We start from the raw sequence: 27919 nt of genomic DNA, 5'->3' as shown, positions 1-27919 counted from the left end.
GAATGTTGAGGGTACTCAGGAATTTTCAAAAGGCGCTCAGCATCTCATGGGATCCAGCCCGTTTTATACAGGGCATTACAGACACTACTGAAATGCAGCCACTTCTCCAGTGTTCCTCATCAAAACAGCCATAATATACAATACTTCTCAAAAATAAAGCTTGAGAAACACTGTGTCCAACTGATAAAGGAGTGAGGACTTGATCTAAAGCCATTCCATTGAAATATAATTAACTTCAATGGGCTTGCGATTATTTTAACTGGAAGTTTTGCCTGAGAAAAGACTGCAGGAATGACGAGAACAATATTTCAGGAAATGCTTTTTCAATCAATAACCACAGACCATTAAACTAACCTGATTGACCAGCTTTTTCCTGATGGCTTCCTATCTGGGGAGCTGTCATGTGGTACATCATCGTCAGATGCTGACCCAGGAGTCCCCGAGCCACTATTCCAAGGACTACTCCCTTTAGAACATAGCCGATTCATTTTTGCAAGGTTGGAGAGGGCAGAAGATGCATTCAGATTTGAAACGCTTTCAACAGGCAGGCCGAGTGATTTCTTGGGTGTAATTTCCAGTTCTGTTTTGAAATGGGTGGCCTCGGGTTCCACTGAGAAGTCCTCATTGCACAGCTTGTCAAGATCTGGCATGCTCAATGCTCTGAGCTCTCGGAGCTTCATGCGAGACAGTGACTGCCTGCCGTAACCCCTGCTTCTTCGGATGTGGGGTGTGTTGGGTGATGAGACATGCAGATCTCCTGAAGTGTCTTCTCCCTTGCTTTTCTTTAAATGAGTGTCATCTTTGCTGCTGTCTGCTGAATTCTGCTGTACATGTGTTAAGATTACATTTGTTTGCGATTTCCGGGGATATGTTGGACTTTGGCTGTCGCTGCATGAACTCAAACTTCGCCTCAATGTCTGCACTGCATCGTTTGTGCTGGTACTGCTTATGGAGGATATCCCACTAGATGCTCGTCTACCAACGTGTGGTTTAGAACTCATGGAAGTTGAATGTATGTCTATAGCTTTAACAACTGGTCTATCGAAATTTGCCAGATTCTCAAAAGATTTGATCCTCTGTTTCACAGAGAAAGATGAGGTAGATTCTTGTGGCCAGTTCAGTTCATAATAATAACAATTTCTCTTGAAAATTTTTAGTTTATCTGTGGCAAGACAGCTATTTTCATTAGCTAAAGAGAGCTGCTCCAGGCTTGGTTTCTGGACACTTTGGGGAGTGTGTATTTGCTCTTTTCCATCCTGGGTGCCCTGGCCATTCAGCACCCTGAGATGGACAATTTTTAGCATCCCCGAAACATTGCTCTGAACACCTTGCACGGGGTGTGCTGAAACACCTATAACATTACTGTCCTCTCTCAAATGACGTGACAACTGGGCTGGCATTGAGTAAGTCCTCGTCACGGTTTTGGATGCACTGTGTCGATTTCCATCCCCAATGGTATCTACTTGAGCGAAATACTGGCCATCCCCTATCTCCTCAGTTACCTGGCTGACCTTTGTATTGGTAGCTTCTGCCTTTTCCAACAACGGCCGCTCTGATGATGGGGCTAGGGAGGAACAGGAGGAGGATAACCTCACCTCAATGAACGTGCGTTGGATTTCCTGGCCTTCTGGCTGCTCCTGCTGCACTGGGGGAGAACTTAATGAGGAGGAGTCATTGTTACAGACTCCTAGGTTTTGAGGACCTACTTGCTGAATATCACCTTCATCGTAACTGCTGTTTATCAGGTTTATGCCTGCGCCATGGTTTTCAGCTCTCTCTTTCACATACTCACCTTTCAGCATCTGCTTAGGAGAGGTAGTTACTTTGGCCAGATCTTCCCTAGCTTTGAAATCACCATCAATCTTAATTCCCTTGTCATTACACACATCCTGCTGCACTGAAGCCTGCCTTTCTTTTTGTTTTTCACCTCTTCTCTGATGCTCTGTCTCCCCAGCAACGCTTAGCTCACCATTGCCCCTGGATTGCTTTTCATTGTTTTCCACTGGGCTGCTGCTGCCATTCAACACAGGTAGCGATGTTTCTTCAGGCACAGCTAGAGATGGTTTATTTTCTTGCTCAGATTTAAGAGTCTTTGAGACTGGTGGGGTGCTCTTGCCAGGTTCCACGTTTGTAGGGAGGTTACGGGACACGGAAACTTTCTTTCCTAGAAGCTTGGGTGATAACTGTGGAGAAATGGAAGTTCTTCTCTGATCAGTCCCACTAGCTTTTGCAGGATTAAAGCTTGGAGCTTCTGAATTTGCCTTTGTTTTACTTTTGATAGTGAGGCCCTTTAGCTTTGGTCCTGTTTTGGCTCTCTGACTATTTAAAAGTGTTTCCACAATAGTCCTTTGGGCCATTGCCTTAATTTCTTGATGCGATTTTTTCTGTGAGGTGGGGCTGTGCGGTACTGTAACTCCTTTGCCGTAGCTCGTGCTGGAGCTTTGGATTTTTGCATTAGGACTTCTTCCCAATGGCATACCATTAACTTTTTCATTTTTCCCTGACAAGTCCTGGGTCATACCAGCCTTAGTTACATCTTTTGATTTAGTAGGAGTGGGTGACCTGGACGTGAGGGTTGATCTTTGTGATAGAGTGTCTATCCGATTACTATCTGCTTTACTCAAATTAGCCAAACTGTTTGTTTCCTTCTTTGTCAAAGCAGAATGATAACTAACCTTGTGATTGCACTCATTAGCCACCAGTTCACTTTCAAATTTGGATCCTTGTTCTTTATCATGTTGTTCTTTGTCCAGCAAATTGCTTTCCAAACCATTCACCTTCCCAGTAGTGCAGAAACTCATATTTTTGCTTTGCAAAGCCATATCATCTTTGGAAGACTCACACGGTTTCACAGAGTTTTCATTCTTTTCCAAGCCCATTCTGTTTTCTGTACTTAAGGCACCGTTGTTATGGAAGGAGCAAACTGGATGAACACCCAATGCAGGTGTGAGGGTATCTTTATCTGGTAGAGAAACTGAGGGAAAAGAATGTAAGGGAGTAGCCGGAACAATATTTAAATGCTGTGGGGTGTGCAGAATTGAATTACATTGATCTTCTAGTATAAATGGAGCTTTGTCATTGTTTGTATCCAGTGAACTATATACCGCACAGCACTCTGCTTGTAAAACTTTTGCCGTGTGAGGGGATGGTGGGGAATGATGAAATACGCTTCTAGCAGACGTGAGCTGCTGATGCTCCTGAACGGGCTGTTGTGGCTCATTATTCACGCAGCAAATTTCAATTTGCTCCTCATCTGACTCTATAACATTGCAGGTTTCAGAGGATTTACCATCAGCAGATGGCAAGAGCAAACCATCACCAGTAGAATCCGGGGCTTCGGTGAGAGATTCCGTGTCTGAATGGGAATCCTCTGCAGCACCATACATTGATTTTGGAAATGATTCATTTCTTGTATTTTCTACAGAGTCTGCTGCAGGCAAATCATCTACACTTAAACTGCTAAAATTCCTAGAATAGTTATTTAAGCAGCTTTTATTCACAGTAAAAAGCTTTCTTGTATTAATGGAATCCAGTACTGATAACCCCAAAATCCCCTGTGCGTTAGCGGCATAATTCACAGTTTTTTCAGACAGCTCCTTCTTTGCTATATCTGGCTCAGAATTAGTAGAACAACCTTCCCCTGTCTCACAACTGCACTCAGCAGTGTACTCATCTCTGGGGCTTGCTACTGTCAGTAGAGACTGAGAAGTTCTATCCTCTGAAGAATTCAATTTGCTGATGAAGTCATCAATATCAGTGATTGGGCTCACAGCACAGTCCTTGACACAGCTGACCTCTGAGGCACCTGCTTGCACCTCTTCGGTCTTGGCATCAGGTGGCAGCATTGTTCTCTTTGTGACATTGTCTGGATTTTCGTTTTGTAAAGTCTTTTCTTCACATTTCCCAGAACTGGTTTCTTCTTCAGCTACAAGGATGCTGCAGGGGTCAGCCTGATCTGAACCTTCTGTCCCTGAAGACATGAGGAGGTTTGTAAGTCTATCCACAGCTGTATCAAGATAAAAAAGGGGGGGGGAGCAAATAAAACACTTAACTCTGATTAGTTACGTTAATGGAATGTTACACACAAAATATCATGTTCTTATCGCAAAAATAGATACACGTATATTCCGGCTAGATGTTTCCCTATAGCTCTGCCCTTTCTTTTCTCCTGTAATGACTCTTAAAATTCTAGAAATAATCGTATTCCAGCTGGATCAGAATAATATATGCGGGGGAGGGGGGACTTATTTTTAATGAGTAATTATGATTTGTTTCATTCTTAACTTTGATGGTTAGTATCCTGTTTAAATTCCAAAGTGTAAGTACATAGCCAGTTGGGCTTGGCTGTGTTCATTCCCATTAACCCTAGAACAAAGAGGAGGAATACACAGTACCAGGCTGAAATAAATTGCACTGAATACCTGAAGACTAGTGCACTAATCAGAAGTGCTTCGGTACTGCAGTGATGAGAAATTGTAGAAATGCTTTGGCTTTGGTCCTGCGAGCACTCGTGCATATGCTTAATTTTACACATGTGAGTAAGGTTATGTGGGCATAAGTGTTTATGGGATAGATCTTCTCTTTCATCTCATGAACATTCAGCCTACTCACAGGCAATTTATTGACTGCCCACAACTCCGTCCACTGATCCATCCACACATTCCAACTCACCCACCTCTCCCAGTTTGCTCCGTTACATCACAGATGACAGCAAGGAGGTGGGTTGTGTAAGGAGTAAGTATACAGGGATTGGGAAGAGTTTCTGGCAAAATGGAGGAAATACCAGAGGAAGGAGGCAGGGGAGAAAGGGAAGCATGCTCTTGGGGAAAGTGCCAACCTGCCCATATCCCTGCTGCCACAAGCCTCAGCAATGCTTGGACTAGCCTAGGGATTGGAGGAATGGGACTTCCTGGCCTGCCAGAAAACCCTTTAAAAACTACTGGTATCTAAGCATCACTCATTTGGAAGCTAGTTTGAACTCTAAGTATTAATAGTTGAACAAATAAGAGTGTATTTTAGCTAAGATAAAAAAAAAGGTAGTGCTGCTCCTGAATGTGCAACATGTACTGTTCTTTTCAAACACTGTCTTCCACACTGCATAATTCATTTAAATTGTAGATACAAGCATACTGCAGGATAAGCATAAATCTTCTCAGTGGGTAGAACTACATATCAACATTTCCACCTAAACTAGAAACAACTCTTTATAACAAAAATGCACATAGCCATTTCAACAAGATTCAAGCACTATACTTCTGTTTTTACACTTTCTTTCGGAGCAGTAGAACTTTCTGATTTACCAAGAAAGAGCCTGGATTTCATTATTTTACTATCTGATCACAAAATACAACTTAAACTTCACATTTTAAGATGACAGATTTGACTAAAAGGATCAGAGTATTTAAAAGCTTTAGACTACCTTATGCATAGTCAAATGAACTTGTCATTTATCAACAAGACATTGACGGCAAATTTGATTGTCATGCTTGACCCTAATACTTCCATAATTAAATTCCCTGATGGGTTAACTTGACTCCGCATTAGATGGTTAAAAGCTCTAAATACTCTGATACCTTTTGTCAAATATTCTGGAGCTATTATTGTAAATGTGAGCGTTAAACCTTCAGGTCAGGATGATGAAACAGCACTTCATGATGACATGTTATAAATGACTGAAAATCTGGCTCCGTAATGAAATGCTTTATCATCAACATCAATACATACACATACACCACTTTTTCTGAATTATCTTAGATGCCAGGTCAGCAAAACACCTTATCAAGCTTTTCCCACTCACATATTCAAAACCAATAGTATAAGAGTAAAAAAATGCTCTCACCTGATACTGCCTTTTGCACCTCTAGTGTTACAGACATGGGGAGATTCTGTATGAACAGACCGATTTCCTGGGATGTCATTCCACTGATTGGGGTACTGTTGATGGATAAAATCTCATCTCCTACTGTCAGTTTTCCCATTGATCCCTAATATGGTTACAGAGATAAATTAATGTAAATACCTGAGAGTCTCTATCACAGAAGCAGAGGGCATAGCTTGCAGTACAAGCATAAATGTTTTACAAGCAATGCTCCCAGTTTCCAGTAGTTACAGAAGGCAGAACACTGGCATTAATATACTCAGTTTACAGACAAGTAAAGTGAGGAACAGAATGTCGCTCACGCTTTGTGGTTAGCAAGCAGGAGATCTGATGACAGAAGGAACCTCCCAGTCTTTGTGACTCTGCACAGAGACCAGGTACCTCTCAGTGAAGATGTTGGAGGTGTTGGTGGCTCCCAAAGAGGGTGGTATGAGGAAGTGGTCATGGTATTCTGGCTGAATGAACCCTAGTTTCTCTAGGATCTCCCAAAGCAGTGTTGTCTCCTAGTTATCACCTCCCCACATCTGCCCAGGAACTTGGGACCGTACTCAACTCCCATTAAACCAATTTGAATCTTTTCATTGCCTTAAAAAGGAGCTGGTACCAGGCCTTTAAGGCATAGGCTAAATATATTTCCCAAGGTTACACAATGAATCAGTGGTTAAGATAAGAATAGGGATCCAGGAATCATGACTCTCAGACCCCTGTCCAAACCACTATGCCATACCCCCTCACAACAGTAAAGATTCTCTAAATCAGCGAAGAACACTGTTACACGTTGTTCACACAAAAATTCTTCATACAGTTGAACAATTTGCCTAAGGTCAGCATTCTGTACACATGTCAAGCAATTATCCCCACTGTAACAAGCACAGATAAAGTGCAGAGTAGACAAATAAATAAATAAATAAATAGGAGAGAATGGTTACATCCTAAATTGCAATATAATTCTTGCCTATTAATAAGCAATGTACATTTTATCATTAATACTTAATGTTTCTAAATCACTTCTCTTCCTTACATAAAGCTTCTTTTGTTTCTGGCAAAGTAGAAAAATTGTAGTGAGCCCTGAAACAATAATGACTAATATGGATTATTTCATTTTGGTATATTTTTGCCTGTTGACTTCTTCAAGCTTAAATTAGATGAGGCATGACTATGTCTCTAAAACATGTAGTTTAATGGCATATTAGAAAGATAAGGAATGAGACATTTTTTTCCAATGGAGGTAAATCTCTCGTTTGCATGCATGTGTAAAATCTCACTTATCAAATATTAATCTCCACAAAGAGAAACCCAGGAGTAAACATCCGCAAAGTGACTCATATTTTTAAAATGTTACCCTTTCAGCTGCTCCGCCTGATCGTAAACCTGTTACCACAACTCTTATGGGAGTGGCCTGGATCTCCAAATCCAGGCCAAATGATTCATCTTCATTCCGCAGCAGATTAACTGTTTCAGCATTGCTCGGCCTGGGGATGTCGGGTGTTTCAGTCTTTTTGCTGTGTGGAAGTGTCCTGGCAATGGGCTTATGACAGGAACCAGGCTCCTCCATCTTCTGCCTTGGGAGATTGCGGCACTCCGTGCTCATCATGCTTTTCACTCTTGTGACTGCTTTGTGCTCCAGTTTAGGGGATCTCACAGATTCAAGCTGTGCCTCTCGGAGCTCCTTCACTCCCAGATTAGTAGGATGAATCTCAGGCATACCTGAGCAATCAAGTGCTTTGATCTGAAAGAAGGACAAGCCCACCGTTTGCTCTAGGGCACTCTCCTCAGACACCAAGGTGTTGCTGAACACAGGGGTAGCCTCCTTACTGCCAGGGTGTCGAGACAATTCATCATCCTGGCCTTCATCATCAACTTCAGTGGAAGAGGTTGCGATGACAATGCCAGAGTCTTCCTTGGCGTTTTTCTGGCTCTTGTCCCTCTGGCTCCTTTGGAAGTGGACCTCTTCTTGCTTGACAAAATCATCCTCGTCGCTAACATCGCCATCATAGAAAACAACTCTTCTCTGCCTCAGCAGTGGGCTGCGGACAGACTTGGGACTACCATTAAGGCTCCCCTGTTGGGCAAATTCCACGTGCTTGTTGAAAAGACCAGGTGATTTTCCACTGGTTGATGAAGCAAGACTGTCCACTTTGGTTGTTCCTGCTTCTTTAGCTGCTAGAAAAGAATTGATTACATTTTTAATTGCGCTTATTGGACTAGTTTTATGCTGAGCATTCTACTGCAGCCACTTTAAAAGAGACACGCTTGTTTGCAACAGAGGATTTTCGCTGTCTCTGTGTAGAAAGGCTGAGCTGTTTTTCCACGTCCTCCACTCTATACCTACCATACAAAAGCACCAGAAATGAAAGATGATCTTGTGATTTATGGGTGCTTCCTGTTCTTATTCTCAGCCTGTTTCTGAACCAGGACTGTGCCCACAAGAAGAAAAGGGAGCACACACACATTTATTTTTTAAATTCAAACAGTGGAAAATCCTTGTAATTCTGCTTCAATCTATGCAAAGAACTGACCTAATCGATGCATAGTGAGAGAGAGAAAGACACTCTGACAAAACACAAGCACACAATCTGTTTCATTCTAAAGGCTGGGTGACCTAAGACTTCCTAGTCATACCCTTCTTATCAAAAACTACATATATAATATATATTCATATGGATATAATACAAGCTTATTTTGTGTAGTGTCTTTCACACAAACCCATATCCAAAATTGATTTGTTGAGTTAAATAATGAAATTTCAGAGATAAATACTGGCAAAGGCAGAGACTATCTGAGAAGCATAGAAATATATCTGCTCTCCCATGCCTATGTGGTTCTTGAATTGAGATGGAGACTCAGTATGGAAGAGAAACAAGACTGTTCCAGGTAGACCATAGAGAGGAGAAAGATCTCACAAACGTGCAAAATATTTTATGGCAGCACCATATATTCTGGTGTAAAGACAAAGTTTCATGTAACTGAGATACTTAAGACTGGTCTGATTTAAATGTAATCAATCAGATAATCACTAGTGGCTTGATTAACTCGCTATGATAACTTAAATTTGGTCAGCCAAACCAATAATATAAATTCATTCTCTAGTCAACTAGTCAGAGTTGCAATCCAGTAACACACTGTGTACATTGTATTTAGATTCCCTCTTTCATTTTCTGAAGCATCACATTACAACCTGTTGACTAGCACTGTACTAGCTGACATTTCTACCCAAGACGTGGCATTCCTGACCCAACACATGCAATGACCACTCCACATATATCTTGCCATTTCTTTCGATTTCTGTGGCTTACTCAGAGTGCTGGGAGGAAGAGAGCTGTCATCCAAAGAGCTGTTTCCACTTTTCTGACGAAGCTGCTCTTCATCACTGGAGCCCGTTACTTTTGTGTCAGAAAATGACACCTGACTTGGCCCATCTTGTGAGAAGAACTGGGAAAGCTCTGTTTCAGAACTGACAGATCCCTGCTGAAAGGAAAATAAGTAAATAAAACTGGTGATTGGTGGTCATTTATGTTAATAGCACCCTGTGTGTGTACTGTCTAAACATCACTAACTTCAGCCTCATAAAACATTGGTAACTACAGTAAATCTTAATATCCCAATTCTACAAACAGGGGCACTGAGCCACAGTGAGATTAAGGCCAACATTTTCAAACCTACTGACATTAGGCACTTGAAACCATATTTCAGCACCAAAAGTGATGTGATTTTTCAGACACCCTCGGTTTATAGAGGGGGTATGCAGCACAATCAGGGGTTAAACCATTCACCTTTACGATTCCCTTTAAGTCCCTCCCTTATTGAGAGACTACAGGTACTTGTACTTCCTCCCTGGGACTGACTGTATTTCCTACTTGGCCTTTCCAGACATTTTTTTTCCCACCACTATTACAACATACAGAAACCAATTACTCGATTATGTATGAGCAGATTCCACATTCCAAGGACCACGCCCTACTCACCATCTCAGTGCCCATACGAATACACCACTGAGCAGAGCTCACTTTTTTACAAGACTGAAATTAAACCACAGCACATGACAATCAAGTGGGGTTCTGATAAGTGATTGTGGTCCTATTCGGGGGACAGCCTCCCAGGCCAGCCCCACTACAGGTCGCTTCTAGAAGCTGCCTGCAGAGAAGACCTAAAGGAGAGTTTTCTATTGCTGACAGTGCCTGTGTCCCAGCAATATAGCTTCACTAATGGAACCTCTTAGTATGACACAGGTGTGACATGAAAAAAGCATAGTTCTTTTGTTCTGAGCAATCCGATTCTTTGGTAAAAGCTTATCCTAAAAAGTCATCTCTTTGTGTTGTATTTTAATTTGTTTACCCGACTTGCTGGCTCCAGGAAACGTTTCATTGTCCAGCTCAGGGGTGATGAGGCCTCTCCTTGTTTGGCTTTCACACTAGGGGATGGACTTTTCTGCAGAATCCCTGTTAAACATGATTCAATTAGAGATCAAAATTTAAAGCTACAGAATATGTACAGAAGGGAGCAGAGCATTGGTCTGTCTTGTTATTTATACAGTGCTCATCACCATATTATCTGAGTCCCTTTAAAAACAAGTTTTATTTTATTTAACAAGTCTCTAATATATCTCTCCATCCCCCAGATAAGCTGCTACTTAGTTACTTAGCTTATTTACTTAACTTGGCTTACAAAAGTTAGGAACGTGAATCGAAATTTATCACAAAAGATAGCATCCCTCCTCCTTCCAGTCATACACTAGGAGAGGGAGGGTGGAGGTCACTGACAAAGGTCTGCTCCAAAATGGCTGTCTCTCTGTTCACAGAAAACCATTTTGGTGTAAATAAGCTTGATTAAAAAAAAAAAAACACTAACATTTTTGTCTGAAAACCAGCTAGTTGGTCATTCCTCCACTTTGAAGCAAAAAGGGGAATATTCTCTTTGTCTTCTATTAAGGAATAATGTGATTTGAGTTCATACGTTTTCCTACAAGTTCACTTTCATCTGTAGGATTTTAGAAATGGCTAATGTCATGTTCAAACACAGATGGGCCATCCCAACTGAGGGGCAATGTTAAAAATTTGCCAGCAGCCTAATGGCCATATCTAATTTGTTAAAAATGAACTAGACTGTAGCTACTCTTTTCTTGAACAGGGAGGTGTGACCCGTGCAGCCTCCCAGTCCCAGAATGCAATGCATTGTCCTGATTATTAGATCAGGATGGAGTAGTAACCTCCTCACACTTTGACATTATGGTGATTGGTGCCTCAGAGATATCTAAAACAGACAGATTGTGCTAAGGATGTGGACTACGTAGCAGCTATGACTGAAATACATAACATTTTTTAATTAACATAGTACTGTGGAAAGAGTGGAACATTTCTCAATAGGAGTTTAAATATTTATGACTGCAAAGATCCCAATAGCACTCCAGTAAATGTTGCCATGTATGAAAAATAATGGACAGATCTGACACAACATAGAAAAAGAATGTGTTGCTACCTATGACATGAGGGGAATAGGCATCCTTGCTCTCTCGATGAGTGGTGCATGCTATTGCTTCATCCATCTCCTGTTCAGAAACCTAATTTTAGTAGAAAAGAGAGGATGTGAGTTTGCTGTAGAACATAAGAAGCTAAGATCAGAGTCTGAGCACTGATCATCACAAATATTCAGTCAAGATTTACTGTTGTTTTACAGGTCTGAGCAAAGGAATGTGAACCAAGAGCTCCCAAGTTCTGGTCCTAGCTCTGAATCAGACTTCCTCTGTGACCCTGAATTGGTCTCTTTAGAAGGGGTATGCAGAAAACATGGCCAGCCTATTATAAAGTCAAAGATGTCAAAGTATCACATTAAATGCACAAATGTTAAATATAAAAGTTGCATCAGGCTTGCACAAATAAAGCAAATGCATTATCATGCCATGCATTTTATCTAAGTAGCTCACTACCTTGATGTTCTAGAGAAATGTGGATGAAAATATTATTTTTTTAAAATATTCAGCCATTTGTCTAAAATATTCCATCAGTAAAAGACATATTAAATTAAAAAATATGAAAAAGCCAGACTTTCTGAAATACTAGCTGACTTTTATTTTAATTCCCCCCCTTTACCAAATAAATAAACAAACAAAAATAAATAAATAAAATCAGTAATTGGTAACTGTAATATTTTCCGCACATAAAAATACATTGCAGTGACATGTTGCATTTGAAATATCTGGATTATTGTAACACACCCACCCTCAGAAATTTCTAGAAAACATTATATGTAGTCTTAGAACTGGAGCTGCTGGGGAGCAGGAATACATAACAACCCAAGTTTCTGTTTTCAGATATGCCCAATGTGATTTCAATTCACTCAACTTTACATGAATTATAACTCGGCACAAAGACAGGCCAGAAAGCTGAACCTCTTTGAACTAAGAGGATCTGAATTATCCCTAAGCAAACTCAGCAGTTTAAACATAATTTAAATGCCACATCCACTAACAATAACAGAAGAAAGAAAACCTTTGTGGTATTTCTCTTGGAAATACATAAAAACACCGAAGCCTGTATATTCAGTAACAAAACTTTCTGTGGAGCTTTTGCGTGATGAAGCAGGGGATTAAATATAAAAAGGTATGAAACAACATGAACCTTAACAAAAATATCTTTGTTTTCAGACCATGGGATGGGATTGCAGCTGAGGAATGTTAACCAAGAGCCTCACCCACATTCCTGCCATTTTCTGTAAAAGGTCTCGAGTGGTATAAAGAGGCCTTAAAAGCCCCGGATCCAGCCAGGGGAGGATTCCATGGGGCAGGAGCTGAGGAAGACATCCAAAGGCAAGCCCAGCATAAGGAGTGTGAGGGGGACTAGGTGAGGCCGCAGGACTGAGGAGATTCTGGGCAGCGCTGTGCCCACAGGCAGCCAGGGACAGGATGCTGTAACTTAAATAGTGGTCTAAATTATACTGCAGATCGTGGAACAACCAGGATTTAGAGGGTACAAAGGTGGTGTGAAAATGCCATAACCACTTCCCCGCACCAAGCTGAGAGTTCTGTGCTACTGTCTCATCATAGTGTTTATGGTATATGTAAGGTCCAGGAAGGTCCAATATTTTGCCAGAAGCTGGGAATGGACAATGGGATGGATCACTCAATTATTGCCTGTTCTGGTCATTCCCTCTGAAGCACCTGGCATTGCCCACTGTTGGAAGACAGGACACTGGGCTGGATGGACCATTGGTCTGACCCAGTATGGCCATCCTTATGTTATGTAGGATGCCTTTTTTGTGCAACAAGAAGAAAAAACAAAATACCAGCTCCAGCAAGATCTCTTTTTTTAACTCTGTCTACATCAGGAGTGTCAAACTTATTTGGTGAAGAGGGACAAATGCAATTACTAATTAGCATATGTGGTCTGGGGAATAAATTCACAGCTACATATATGCCCTCTTTGCACTGTATTTCCCAATCCCTACCACCATGTAGGAATCATTCTGAAGTGATCAGCAACCAATGAACAGTTGAAGGGCCAGCATTATGCTCTTGAATCAACACTTAATTGAGGTGAATGAGGATAGGGCAGAGAGGAGAGTTTGCACTCCTTGGATAATTGTTTCAAGGTGTCCACAGTCTCATGGTTACAATGTGCCCTTATGATACTGCAATCAATGAACTACAACACTGTCCAACACAATATATAGATTTGTTCTGAAGTTGTGCTGGTATTACATTTTGGGCCCAATTCTGGCTCCCCGTCCCTTGCTCTACCCCAGAGGTTCTCAAACATTTTTTTGTCAATGGACCCTTTTTCAAATGCAGTGTTAATCACACACCCCCGACTGAAAAACTGATGGACAACGGAATGTGTGTACTTCATATAAACATGTACTGTTAGTAATGCTTTAAGGAAAAGAGCATCCAAGTACTCACAGATGTCAGTGAGACGGATGTGCCTGCTTCTTACTGCAGAGTCTATCTATCATTGGTGTGATTGTTGGCATTTTGAGGACGCCCCCATGCAATCTCTAAGGACCCCCTGGGGTCCCAGGACCTCAGTTTGAGAACTGCTGCTCTACCCAATAGATGAACTGCCTCTCCTTCAGTTATCAGAAGCCCTGGCAGTGGTCACTCAATAGCCTTGTATGGAGGCCCACCAGGGCCTATCATCTGTACATCTGAATTGCCAGAAAATAAATACCACCTGTGGAACCTATATTACAAGTTTTTCTCAAGCTACATATTGTGACCTTCAGGATAGGAATACCAAATCATTCTGGTCAATAGGGCAAATTAGAATTCAGAGCACTTGTGCCTTATAAACAGGTTTCCATTTGTATTTAGGAATTCAAAAGTCAAAGCTTCTGATCTCCCTAAAACAAATATTTTCCCAACTACATTCCTGTACAGCCTACAAGGTTTTATATGCCCATGAAATTCTTTGGATGGTAAAATGAAACAAGTTATTATTCCATACTGCTTGGATGAAGGAGTCTCTTATCTTTCATCACCAATAAAAGAAGTAATTTGCTTGAAAATAATTATGCACTTTATAAACGCAGACATTTTAAAATTCCCCTGGCACAGATTCTGCAGAAGCAAGACATCACGGATTCATTTCTTCTACAGGAAAACTTCGATGTTTGGACAGGTTAACATTTTTAAAAGATGCTGTATCCATTATTTTATTGTAGTTCATTGACTCAATCTGCTAATATTTATCCCTGGCAGCTACTGTTCAAATTCAATTCCACCCAAAGTGACTGTAACAATGAAGGTGATATGTACAGTATTTATTTTGTCAGCTTCAAATTCATAGGTTTGTCACTTAGTCCAACTGCAAACGTATCAGTGAGGATGACAACTGGAATATCTCACAGAAAAATAAGTCTTCCCAGTTAAAGCTACAACTGGTGGATAGTGCCAATGCAGCAAGAAAGGTCCAACACAACTATGCATTCATAGATAAGAAGGGACCATCACTATCATCTGGACTGTCCTCCTGTGTAACACAGTCCATGAAATTACCTGGAGAGAAAATACAAGTGTTCTCCATTCACCACATCTCGAAATTCACACCCTGGTTGCAAGAACAAAGGAAAGCAACATGCAGCTATATGAAGCTGTCTTCTCCTCACCTTGGGGTTGGGATGACGACTAATGATCAGGCTAACTGGACCCGGACCACACTCACTCAGAATGGCATAGGCTTCACTTAGTGCTGCATGGCGCAGACTCACTGAATCTGCCTCCAGGATCTGGTCACCCCGGCTAGAAAGACAAATACAGCCAGTTAGCACATCTGTCTCATATAAAACATTTGGGCTGTTGAATAGTGGCCAGTCTTTTCAACGACACATATCTGGAAGAGATTTGATTCGCAAAAAACAGCCCAGCTCTTGCTCCCATTGACATGCCTGATGATACCACTTTGACTTCATTGCAGCCACCAGCAGGATTCAATGCTCCTTTTTGCACTTACTGTCAATGCAACACAGTGTATTTCATCAGTGTATAAAACTGATTGCACCAGACTAGAGTGAAAGTGAACGTTTGGCTCCAGTTGTAGGTATCGTCGTTTTCTGAGCACGGAAGCCAAACGTTCTATGCAGACAGGTTATTCCTTACCACCATCCTGAATTACTTAAACACACAGCATCTTTTTAATAGGGTTTGTTTGGAGCTGATGATACTTGACGTACTATGAGTTTATGAAACTGTTTCAGATCTGAACTAAAGAGAAATGGGGTGAGAGGCACCTCATTTTCACTTGAAATTGGGGTAACAGAACCCAGTTTGATCAAACAACGTCTCTTCTGTGACAGGACTGTAAATTGTTCATTTCAGTTCCTTCATTCTTGACAGCTCTTGGAGTATCGACATCTGGAACCATTCAAAGCAAGGAGAATCATCTAGAGATATTACCGCTGCAATTTCCATGATTATTAAAAACATCTTCTTTAACAGGGATTTTCATACAATCTACTGACTTGAATTAACTTCCCTTTTAATTTGAATCAATTGTGATGATTAACTGAAATGTAGTTTTCACCAAAAGTCTAACTGCCAGAAGCAAATTCAAACAGTGATTGATGTCATGTAATAGTATTTCAATAGTCCACACCCTCTTTTGGGTTGAAAAAGTGAAAGATGTGTGCGTTGTGCAATTTTATCACTGCTTTGATAGTGTGCATGTTTAGAGAGTCATAACTAGTTTTGGTTTACCTAGTAACCCGAAGACACAAGTCTTTATTTACAAAGAGGCAACCATATAACAATTAGAAATGGGCTAAATCTGGAACCATTTACACACACAGACATACGTTTGAGGGGGCTCAGATAAGTAGGATCTGAATCCAAACCCTCTCTTGTTTTGCAAAGCCAGAATCTGACTAATGAGGTTTTGTGAAACCAAAATCAAAACCACCTTCATAGCTTTACCATGTGGAATCAAAAACTGCTGATGAGACAAGATATCTCACAAAGAAACATCTCAAAGAGTGAACTAGAAAACTGGGACGCGTGAACAAATATAGTCAACCACTTACCCTAATAAATGATGCAGCTGTTATACACAGACACAGCTAAGACTGGAGAAATATTCAAAATGGGTTTAAAGGTAAGCAAGCGAATATTAAAATATTGTCTCCTGGAAAAAATACATTAATTTTCTGGTAATAATTTTGAGCATTTTTGGCAGGGTTACAACCAATACATTATTTTCCCTCTTATCCCAGGATCAAGTTGCTAGTTCCAGGTCCACATAATAGGTGAAATCCACTACACCCACATAAAAAGAGTATTTAGGTTCTATGCAAATGGAGTGCAGAGAGACTGAGGTGGTGAAATTTCCCTCCTCTCCCTGACCGAGGGCGGCTGAGCAGGACTGCTGCACATCTCTATATTGGGCCACAGGATTAATGTCAATGAGAGTCTTGTGGCCTCAGCCTTGGCCCATCTCCATTGTAGCCTTCTGCATTGACCTACATGGGCTCATTCTCCACAGAGCCATTCTCCACAGCATATAAGTGAGCACAGGTACCCATGCATGAGCACTCCACCCAAGCTGAATCAGCTAGGCAGGAACATAGCAGCCAGAAGGACCTTGCTGTAGTTTCACCCAACAGCTCTTAAGCCAAATAAGGAAACCTGGAGTGGAATATAAAATAATTTCCGGTCACTTAATCCGGTGCTGCAACCAGAGACGCAATCTGCTGCAGAAAATTCCCACAGCTCTTTTCAAGAAAGTTTCAGGCGACTAAACTTTAACAGAGCTGCGGAAATCTCCTGCTGATTCATTTTGGCTTTGACACTTGACGTTAAGTTTCATTTCCTGTTGGTTCCAGGCTGGACATATATCATTAGGTTGTGTTGCCTCTTGGAATCACTAAAACAGCCGTCCCCAAGACTATGCAACTTTCCATATCATATCAATGAAGGCTTTGAAATGTTTTCAGGTATTTTTGAATACCCTTTATAATTTTTAATTTACATATTCTTATTAATTTTGCTGTGATCATCTAAGTCACTCATCAAAAAACTCCCACTGCAATGGATTTTTTCTAAGCACTGACCTCTTGCTGAAAATGAGTCTTCAGGCAGATTTCAACATTATGCTGTAAAAGTGCACCAGCATGTTTTTGCTTTCAGTTCATAACTAACCTTAATCTACCATCCATTTTAGCCACCGATCCTGGGGCCAAGCTGTGAATGTATATCCCTGGAGAGCTATTTTCCAGCGCGAGACAACAGGCACCTATTCCTAACCCAACCCCTGGCTCTGCAAAAAACAAACAAAGAAAGAGGAAAAACCGTTTAGTCCCTTTTGATTGTAATCACACAGGACACATGAGTGTTTACGTTCCAATCACATTGATAACCAGGAATAGTGCATTGTTTCAGAGCTGGTCTTTGGGGTGTCATTCAGGAAACCAAAACCACACTGCAATTAGAAGTGAAAATATTTATCCTTGACGGCTTTTAGGAGGTCCACGAGTGAGAGGACCAACTTCAACCTCACCCACGACCAATCCTACTCACCTCCATGACCACATTTCAGCGACACATTGCTTTACAGTATCTCTCTGTAAAATATCTCTAGCATCAGAACATAATGTGACATCTGCTTTGTCTCCAGATGTAACACCATAGTGTGCATAATAAAATATAATTGGTGTGTCTACAGGAATTCTAGGAAATTTAAACAAGAAAGTTACTTAAACCATGTTTCTCGCTTCCATTAAAACCATGTTTCTCGCTTCCTTTACCATTTGATTAAATTCTGCTATTTGGTTTAAGTACCTGCCACAGGAAGGGCCTGAAGAAAGTCGGTTGAGAAAGGAGAATGTTTTCTGGAGTTCAGTTAATTGACAATTCTGAGTGTGCTACACGGCTTAAGTGATAGCTTTGTGGAGGTTTATGAGAGGAACATGAACATTTAGAGTCTATGGGAACAGTAACTACAGAAAAACCTCCGACAGACAGATTAGCCCCACACCCCAGCAGCACCTGACCCATCCCACAACCTTCCTGCCCCAGTAGCACAAGGACCTCCTCCTCATAAGACCCTCAACCTTATTTTGATGGTTGCAGATCAAAAAGGTGGAAACTTTTCAAAGGACTCTTGGATATGATGGGTCACAGGATGATTTTTCAGTCATTTTGCAGTTTCCAGACTCAAGCTGAGAACCTCTGGATGAGATTGGTGTGGGAACATGTGTTAGGATAAGAGTATTAGCCTGTGTACTAGGAATTCACTGGAAAACACATTCAGATGGATAACACCCATTTTCCAAGTTAGTTTAACCAGCTGAGCCGTAATAAACTTTCTTTCACCTTTGTTGAGCGTCACGTCCATGATGATTCTGTCCTTTGGTCCTGGGCCTTTGCGACACAAGGAGGAAGTGTCTCCGTCTTCAGAGCCAGGTGCAGGAGTTCCTCCACTCGCACTGGAGCTTGGGGAGCTTGATCTGCTCATTAAAATGGGAGTTGGACATGGGGTGAGGCTCGGGCTGCGCAATCTCGTGCGCACTGTGAGGGTCACTACACCTTTCTTGAGTTGCTAAAAAAGGAAGAGAACTTATTAGACTATATAGTCACCTGACGCACAATAACGCATCATCCAGTGAATCATGTGTACAATCACTTGTGGCAGTGGAAAATAAAACCATGGCGTTAAACTGTACTAAGCAATGAGAAATACAGTCTCTCTCTCTTTTACGGTGTCTATAATTCTATTACCTTAAACGTCTGAATGGCCTCCTGATGGGTCAGCCCTTGTAAAGATTCTCCATTAACTTCTAGAATTTCATCCCCTGGCAATCAGATGCAAAAATCAAGTCAGCCTTTACATTTGGACAGAATATAGTATACAGATACAGGACTGCTCCTTGACATTAGCAAAGCAATGGGCTTCCACGTGGTTCCCGATTTATTATGCTACAAAAAGCTTTTAATTGTTTTCTATTTATTTCCATTTGCTGTAATGCCTTTGTAGTTAATATAGGGCTGAAGTAGTGGAGCACAGAATATTCTTCAACTGTGATTCCTCACCTTCAATTTTTATTACACCTCTACCCTGATCTAACACGACCTGATCTAACACGACTTCGGATATAACGCGGTAAAGCAGTGCTCCAGGGGGTGGGGGTGGGGGTGGGGGTGGCTGCGCACTCCGGCGGATCTAAGCAAATATTTTTTGGCTCCCGAGGACAGCGTTATATCGGGGTAGAGGTGTATAACAGACCAATTGAAAACATTCTGAATTTTAATTGGAGTCAGAATGTTTGGAGTGGAAGCTCCCGCTGTGGAGTCTAACAGGGGCCCACGGTCTCTTCACATCGTTCCCATACTAGGACGTCCCAGGAGTTTGCGATCAGAGTGAAGCATTATGTTATGGTACCCATATGGCCATCCAGAGAAAGTTGGCCCTTCGCCCACACACACAACACGAATGGCATTCTACTTAGTACACTGAGAGTATTCAGAGAGAAAAGCGAGCTGAACACACAGAGGTGGCTAAGAGTCAATGACACCTTCACCCCAAACAAGTCCCAGAGCTATGTCTGCTTGCTCAGTACTACAAGGCTTTGGGTCACAATACTTACAACCAGCTGTGCTGAGCTACTTCTTTGTAGGGAGGAAGAGAGAGCAGGATCCAGATCTCTCTTCTCCAGTCTTACACACACCTACATCTGTGCACAATTAGACAGTGCACTATCATCTGCCAAGTCTTCCCTCCACCTTTTCCTAATCCAATCCAGAACTGAATAACCAAGCTCTGAACAGCCTGTGATTGACTAGCGGAGGACTGTTAGGTTTATGGGATCTCTGGTAACTATTGGCTTCTCAGGGCCAGTGCACAAAGTTTACATAGGAGTGCCTTCCTGCAGAAGAGATGGCACTCGCAGTGCTATGTAAACCGGCATTCTAAACACATGGTCAGTTGGTACCTTTATCAAGCAGTCTAGTATGTGAGCACACACAATGCCATGGCTAATCGATGTGAATCTATACAGCCAACCTGAAAGGCAGGAAAGGTGGTAATAAATCAGGCCATGTCCATGCTTTACTAACGAGCGGCATGATCTTATTGTCTTTCTTGTCCTTCCTCTCCTCTTTCCAACTCTGTGTCTGATTAGACCATTCTCATCATGTCATGTTTAACTCTACACAGTAAGCTCAGCAGGGCAGGGACTGTGTTCTCGTATGTTGTATGAAGATGTCCAGTACATTTTGGGTGCTCAAAAATACTAAACAACAACAAGATCCCAAAATAGACCCTCTGAAATACATTTCTCTGTACCCTGCTTTTCTGATACAGCATATGGACACCCCTTTGCCAATACACTTCCCCAGCTAAGCCAGCAGAGTTTCTGGCTCTGCTGAACAAGGTTTCACAGAGAAGCAAAGAAATCAGGCATGGAAAGTCTTCCTGCCTTCTCTTAAAGCACAGCAAAAACCCAAATAGGCTGAGTGGTTTGACCAACTTTCTGTTGAACAGATTGATAAGATGAATTCACATTCTGATACCCTTCCATTGGTTTCCAGGCGCACAAGTAAGGCGAACAGCTATAGTTTTTTAGCTGTGTGGAACTAATTTGTCTCTGTGGCCTTTTACACAGAATTGGATTCTCCCCACTATCTATATAATAAGATTCTGGGAATGTGACTGTGTGTCACTCTGAGGCCTAAAATGTCTGTTGAGTCAGTGTGAAGCGGTGGAAGCAGATACAAGCATGCCTGAGAGCTACTTTTGTTAGAATATCACCAAGCTGAGTCATCACTGGGGTTTGCTGCCTGTTATTGTCCAATTTTTAAGTTCTCAGCCATTTTGGTTTTACAAATTACTCCATGAGGTGTACAGCTACAGTCAGGCATGTATGTCTCTATGCCATGCCAAGAGTCCTAGACCACTCTGATATCAGAGATAATTCAACCAATCATCATCCTTACTCTACAGCTAATTTTCATGCAACAATTTAATTGGCTGTCTGAGGGAGATTTCACAGACGATGGATTAGTTGGCCCAACTGCCACACCCAAGCACCCAACTGCCACCCACACAAATCCACACAACTCTTCCAGCAAAACCACCCACACAACAGCATAACCAGCACGCTCACTAATCCCCAAAACACATAGCCTTTTACCGCAGCACACCCCCTTCGTTCACCACTTGCGCAAATCCACACAACTCTAGCAGCACAACCCCGACATAAAATCAATACAACCACCCACAGAAGACCACAAACAGATTCACAGTCTGCTTCTCTCTAATTTTTACATTCTCAGCCATTTGGGGCTTTTTAAATTATTTTTGTTTAAACACACAAGTTAATGAATTACCCCTGTGCAACAGCACGGGCTTCTAGTACCTTCTTTAAGTCTTCCATCAGCAGCAGCTGCTCCATTTGGGAATATAGTCTTCACAAAAATCCCCATGCGTCCCCGAGCAGAATCCTGGCCTCCCACAATGCTGAATCCAAGACCCTACAGAGACAGGAAGAAGTGATATATTGATGGCACCTAACTGTGTTATCACTTATCTCAAAAAGGCTGTTTGAGAGTCCAAGAGGAAAGAGACATGAAAATCTAATTAGCTGATGGTGAATTATGCTGTGATTTTATTCTCTGCTCTCCTCTCCTGATCTACTCTCACTCCAACAGTATCACTCAGCCTGAAAGTAGTTGTAGTCATCCTAAAATACAGAAAAAGTTTATTTTATGTTATCATGGTTCTATGGTTTTATGTTATTCATTTCTACTTTTCCAACTATAACAGCAGCCTCTTAAATTGACGGATCGTGGAATTCCCGCCCAAGAGACCCATATCCAGGATTAACTGCAATTTATTCTGCTATCACAAATATTGCATTTCCTCAGGAAAGAGAGAAATGTAAAAAGATGACATAAGGTCAGTGCTGTAATGTTAGCAGAACGTGAGTGTGTGTGTGAACGTCTGTTTACTTAAGTAAATGAAGAATTCCATATTTAAAGACATGTACATAAACATTCCCCCAGAGTCTATTCCCCTCTCTGTAAATGCACGTAACTCCTATTACTTTGTTGGCATCCTTTCATCTATGAGAGACAGTGGCAATTGCAGCCTATGACGTAGATGGTTTGGTCCTATTACTATTAATGGGAATTGCAGCCATTGAGAGAAACAAATCCCTTCAGAATTATTACTTCATGAAAAATATGGCCATGAAAAATACTAATCTGCTTGCTACACTAGTATCATAAATATGAGAAGAAGTTATTTTAGAGTTATAGCACGTTGGACACCCCTGTAAAATATATTAGCACCTAGTGTACACGCAAACATGATATTGCGCACACAGATCCTGGGAGGCATTGTGGCCTAGTGAAATGCCTGGGGAAATAATCAACCTGGATTCTAGTCTTGGTTCTGACTCTTAACTTTCTATAATTTTCAGGCATTCAGAGTAAGGGTGGTGATTGGCTAACTTACCTCTGCTATCACAATGGTCTAGGGAGATACAGTATAAAAACAGACAGATTTTCTTGTGCAAAGTGGGCTATTGCGAATGCAAACAGGTACTTAGCTGAATGAATACCTGTTTCGCATACTTGCAGGCATATCTGTAACTATGCACTCAGTCTTATTTAATATTTATATTTCAGTAGTGACCAGAGATCTCAATCAGGATCTGGGCCACAACATGATAGATACTGCACACAGACATAGGGAGATATAGTTTCTGCCTCATTCATATTTTGCAGGCATGACTTAAGCATTCAGGTTTGAAAATTTGGCTCTTAAGTGTTTATTATTATTGATCATCATGTACAATGAAATAAGCACATGACAGATTTACTTTAACAAACATTCAGAGCTTGATTTTCACAGGCACTGAGGTTCAGTGGGAGTTTGGAGTGCTCAGCATCCCAGAAGATCAGGCCTTTGTGATGCTGTGTGAAAATCCTCACCTTGCCTTGTCCTTTCATCAGGACAATGTTGGAAATAATGGATGGCTGGGCCAGTCTCCATGGAGATTCCACCTGAGCTGCACTCAGTGAGCGAGTAGATTTCTTCACAATATGGTATTCCTAACGAACATCAGAAATTAAAATTAATTCATTCTGTTTGAATGACACCGGCACCAATGTGCTTCATAGGAAAAGTTCTGACATAGTCATGGACTAGACAAAAATTAAAATGGCTATTGTATATTAAAATATACACTTGGTGATGAAATCCTGGCCTTAATGCCATCGACTTCACTATGGCCAGAATTTCACGTTATAGCTATTTAACAGCTTTTATAATGTAACAGTTAAAATATTTTTTTTTGTAAACTGTGATACTGTGTAGATTCATGATCTATAGAAGTCATGATCTTCTGAAGTAACAACTATACCATCATCAACTGAAACAAAGAAACACACTGTTTGTTTAAATAGTTATACCTCTTTAACTATAGCATATTCATGCATTACAATGGCATAATACTTATCTCTCCCTCAGCAACTGTAACAGCCTTCTACTTCCTCACAGCTAAAGGACTCCTCCTTTAGCTCAAGTGGTAGGTGCTGAAGCCTGGGGTCAATTCCCCATGATGCACCTATGCAGCCCCAGTTTGTTATAATCATTTCTAGCAGCTTGAGGAAAAACTTTAGACTGAGTAAAGACCCAGGAATTTGGCTGTAAATCATTATTAGGCAGAGTAAATAGTATAACCACTCACCTGCCTAGTTCCTGAGGATTCAAGTTGCTGGGGAAGAGAATGTTTTCTCCCTCCCCGGGAATATTTCACTGCTATTTCGTAATTTGAATCACCATTCTCCACGGTCAGTTCATCATTTTCTCCCACAGATTCTAAACGGGATCCAGCCCCTGAGGGACAACCCAGGAATGCCATTTATTAACCAAACAGCAGCACCTTTTAATTCTGACAAGTCATGTGATGGTTGACTTTTGCAAATCATAAATCAAACAACACCATGGCACAGCATCCAGTTGGGTAGCTCAATAATTTCCCATGGAAGAGTTAATTTTGATTGTTATCAATTAGTGAAGTGCATTGCATACAATTCAAAAGATGCAGGAGCATTCCCATCTCAATCTCATGCTGACAAAAATGTCTTTGAAAAATCTATGGTCAATGCAAAAAATCTTAGGTTCTGTGATTAGCGATAGTAAACAAAATGAGATAAAAACAGAGAGCGAGCCAAAACTCTGCTGACGGCACTCATTGGTGTGCAGAGCTCACAAGCTTTCTTTACAGCTTACAGAGCTGACACTGTAGCTGCATTCATGTCTGGAAATGTCTCATCATCCTGAAAGTAATTTTTCAGGAATGAAAGAAGGAACATGGTGCCAAAAAAACATGAACAGGAGTACTTGTGGCACCTTAGAGACTAACAAATTTATTAGAGCATAAGCTTTCGTGGACTACAGCCCACTTCTTCGGATGCATATAGAATGGAACATATAATGAGGAGATATATATACACACATACAGAGAGCATAAACAGGTGGGAGTTGTCTTACCAACTCTGAGAGGCCAATTAATTAAGAGAAAAAAAACTTTTGAAGTGATAATCAAGCTAGCCCAGTACAGACAGTGTGATAAGAAGTGTGAGAGTACTTACAAGGGGAGATAGAGTCAATGTTTGTAATGGCTCAGCCATTCCCAGTCCTTATTCAAACCGGAGTTGATTGTGTCTAGTTTGCATATCAATTCTAGCTCTGCAGTCTCTCTTTGGAGTCTGTTTTTGAAGTTTTTCTGTTGTAATATAGCCACCCGCAGGTCTGTCACTGAATGACCAGCAATGCCCCTCTGCCATGTACATTGGCCAAACCGGACAGTCTCTACGCAAAAGAATTAATGGACACAAATCTGACATCAGGAATCAAAATACTCAAAAACCAGTGGGAGAACACTTTAACCTGTCTGGTCATTCAGTGACAGACCTGCGGGTGGCTATATTACAACAGAAAAACTTCAAAAACAGACTCCAAAGAGAGACTGCAGAGCTAGAATTGATATGCAAACTAGACACAATCAACTCCGGTTTGAATAAGGACTGGGAATGGCTGAGCCATTACAAACATTGACTCTATCTCCCCTTGTAAGTACTCTCACACTTCTTATCACACTGTCTGTACTCGGCTAGCTTGATTATCGCTTCAAAAGTTTTTTTTTCTCTTAATTAATTGGCCTCTCAGAGTTGGTAAGACAACTCCCACCTGTTTATGCTCTCTGTATGTGTGTATATATATCTCCTCATTATATGTTCCATTCTATATGCATCCGAAGAAGTGGGCTGTAGTCCACGAAAGCTTATGCTCTAATAAATTTGTTAGTCTCTAAGGTGCCACAAGTACTCCTGTTCTTCTTTTTGCGGATACAGACTAACACGGCTGTTACTCTGAAAAAAAAACATGATTTGCCTTCCCTTCTGGCAACAGTCCCAGTTCTCTTAAAAAAAGAAGTAGTAGGAGTAGTAGTAAAAGTGAATGTAGAGTTAGTGTAAGGTATTGAATCATTTGCCTTGAAGGACATCCTGTAATTAGCCAAAGGGTATCCCAGTTTTTCAAGCTCATCATCAATGTGCTTCCATCACCACCTGAAGAAACCACTCATTCGATCCACCTAAGGCCTTGTCCACACTTACGGCAGTGTGTAGGGTATGCGTAGCTACATTCTGCGGTGAAAGGCAGGTTGCATCCACACTTGTTATTACAGCATATAGCTACACATGGCAGTGGACAGCTCCAGCAGGACTCTACACTGCTAAAAACAACAGTGTGAACGCAGGAGACATTACTTGCAAGTGTAGACAGCCGTGCAGGGTATAGAACCTACACAGTTCTCTACACTTGCAAGTAATGTCTCCCGCGTTCACACTGTTGTTATATAACCCTAGATTTCAGGCATGAATGGCACTCTGCTCTACTCTACCTGCCTGAGCCATGCGTCACCGTCTACTCTGCTAGCTGGGCGTGCAGCGTCTGTACACTATATGCACCCTAAGTGTAGACATACCTTTAGGCCAGGGGTTCTCAACCTTTTGCTTTTTGAGTCCCCCTAGCCCCCCGCAACATGCTATAGAAATTCCATGACCCACCTGTGCCACTACAACTGTTTTTCTGTATATAAAAGCCGGGGCCAGCGTTAGGGAGCATCAAGCAGGGCAACTGCCCATGGCCCTGCACCACAGGGGGTCCTGCAAAGCTAAGTTGCTTGAAAGCTAAGTTGCTTGGGTGTGGGCTTCAGCCCCACTGTGGCGGGACTTTGGCTTTGGCTTTCTGCCCTAGGCCCCAGTGAGTCTAATGCAGGCCCTGTTTGGCAGACCCCCTGAAACCTGCTCGTGCCTCCCCAGGGGGCCCCGGGCCCCAAGTTGAGAACGGATGCTTTAGGCGATGTCTGCACTCGCCTAGAGGATCTCAATAACAATGCTCACCAAAGTGCTGTGCTGTAACTTGCCGTGTGGACTCTGCAGGCGTGAACTAAATGGTTCCTAATTCACATTAACATAGTCCTCTTCAAACGGGAATACATTAACAAGTCCTTAGGTACTTATGTGACCCCACTAACAGTAGTATCCGTGAACCTCAATCTTTTATCCTTACAACACCCTTCTGAGGTAAGACAGTGCTGTTATACCCATTTTACGGATGGGGAACCAAGGCACAGAGACTAACTTTCCCAGAAGTCTGTGGCAGAGCAGGGAATTGAACCTAGGTCTCCATAGTCCCAGGCTACAGCACCAACTACTGAACCTTCCTTCCTCTCCTGCCTACTCTACCCTATGCCACTCCCAAACAAGGTGCCAGGGTCAGTCTGCCACCCTACTGAGCTTGAATAGTATCTTATGCTACCACCCTACCAATTTCAATGAGATAATTCACCGGGTAAGGTGCTCAACCTGAGTGATGGTGGCAGGATCTGGTTCCACACACACACTGTTTTAAATACAAATAAGTATTCGTTTCGATTGACATGATCATAGATTGTCTAAACTCTTGGGGGACACACGCAAGCCCTTCGGCTAAATGGAGAGCCTGTTCATCAGAGGAGTGAGTGATCCCAAACAGCCGTGGTGATGAGGACGTGTCATTACTGAGAGTCAAGTATTTGGCGTTCATGTAAAAGGGAATTGTACTATTTTCATACTATTTATTGTCAGTCTGCTGGAAGGCATGACCTTTTTTATTTGAGATTTAGGTTACAATAAACAAGCCCTAATGAATTTTTGTCCTAATGAATGGGATAAAGTGATGGCGTTTTGAAAAGGCCCCCACCTAAGTCTAATGAAATAAATCAAACCAAATACATAGGAAATTTAAATGTAAGGAACGGTAAATAAAGTTCAGTAATGCAGAATTTTGCTTCATTATTCGGCCAACAACAAGGTTCAACTCAGCAAGCTCTGCTGAATGCGAATATTGTGCAGTTTAAATTCCCCATCCAAACCAAACTATTCTGAGGTCCAATGGAAATAAAACCTAGCTCTGCTTAATTAGGTTTCACACCTAGCCCACTCTGTGTGATATACAAGAACTCTGCAGTGGCATAAGCTCTTTTATTCATGTCTTTTACCAAGCC

The 27919-nt window shown here is 41.6% G+C and overlaps 1 protein-coding gene across 6 annotated transcripts in view; it reads right to left on the bottom strand.

Moving 5' to 3' along the window:
- The window catches only part of PDZD2 (PDZ domain containing 2), a 308625-nt gene that overhangs the window by 21796 nt on the left and 258910 nt on the right, over positions 1–27919 (bottom strand). For 5 of the 6 annotated variants that reach the window (XM_054031838.1, XM_054031841.1, XM_054031839.1 and 2 more), the window contains 13 exons: positions 24053–24201; positions 23295–23414; positions 21716–21830; positions 19080–19153; positions 18675–18900; positions 17502–17619; positions 14978–15110; positions 11354–11435; positions 10214–10317; positions 9175–9346; positions 7221–8041; positions 5840–5984; positions 355–4006 (listed from right to left, as the gene is read on the bottom strand). In XM_054031838.1, the coding sequence (XP_053887813.1) occupies positions 355–4006; positions 5840–5984; positions 7221–8041; positions 9175–9346; positions 10214–10317; positions 11354–11435; positions 14978–15110; positions 17502–17619; positions 18675–18900; positions 19080–19153; positions 21716–21830; positions 23295–23414; positions 24053–24201 (5911 nt within the window). The remainder of the gene's footprint in view (positions 1–354; positions 4007–5839; positions 5985–7220; positions 8042–9174; positions 9347–10213; positions 10318–11353; positions 11436–14977; positions 15111–17501; positions 17620–18674; positions 18901–19079; positions 19154–21715; positions 21831–23294; positions 23415–24052; positions 24202–27919) is intronic. The other variant, XM_054031840.1, reaches the window with a different exon arrangement.

The sequence above is a fragment of the Malaclemys terrapin genome, chromosome 6, assembly GCF_027887155.1.
Source record: "Malaclemys terrapin pileata isolate rMalTer1 chromosome 6, rMalTer1.hap1, whole genome shotgun sequence".
NCBI classification, from domain to species: domain Eukaryota; kingdom Metazoa; phylum Chordata; order Testudines; family Emydidae; genus Malaclemys; species Malaclemys terrapin.
This window is presented reverse-complemented; position numbering and strand designations above follow the sequence as displayed.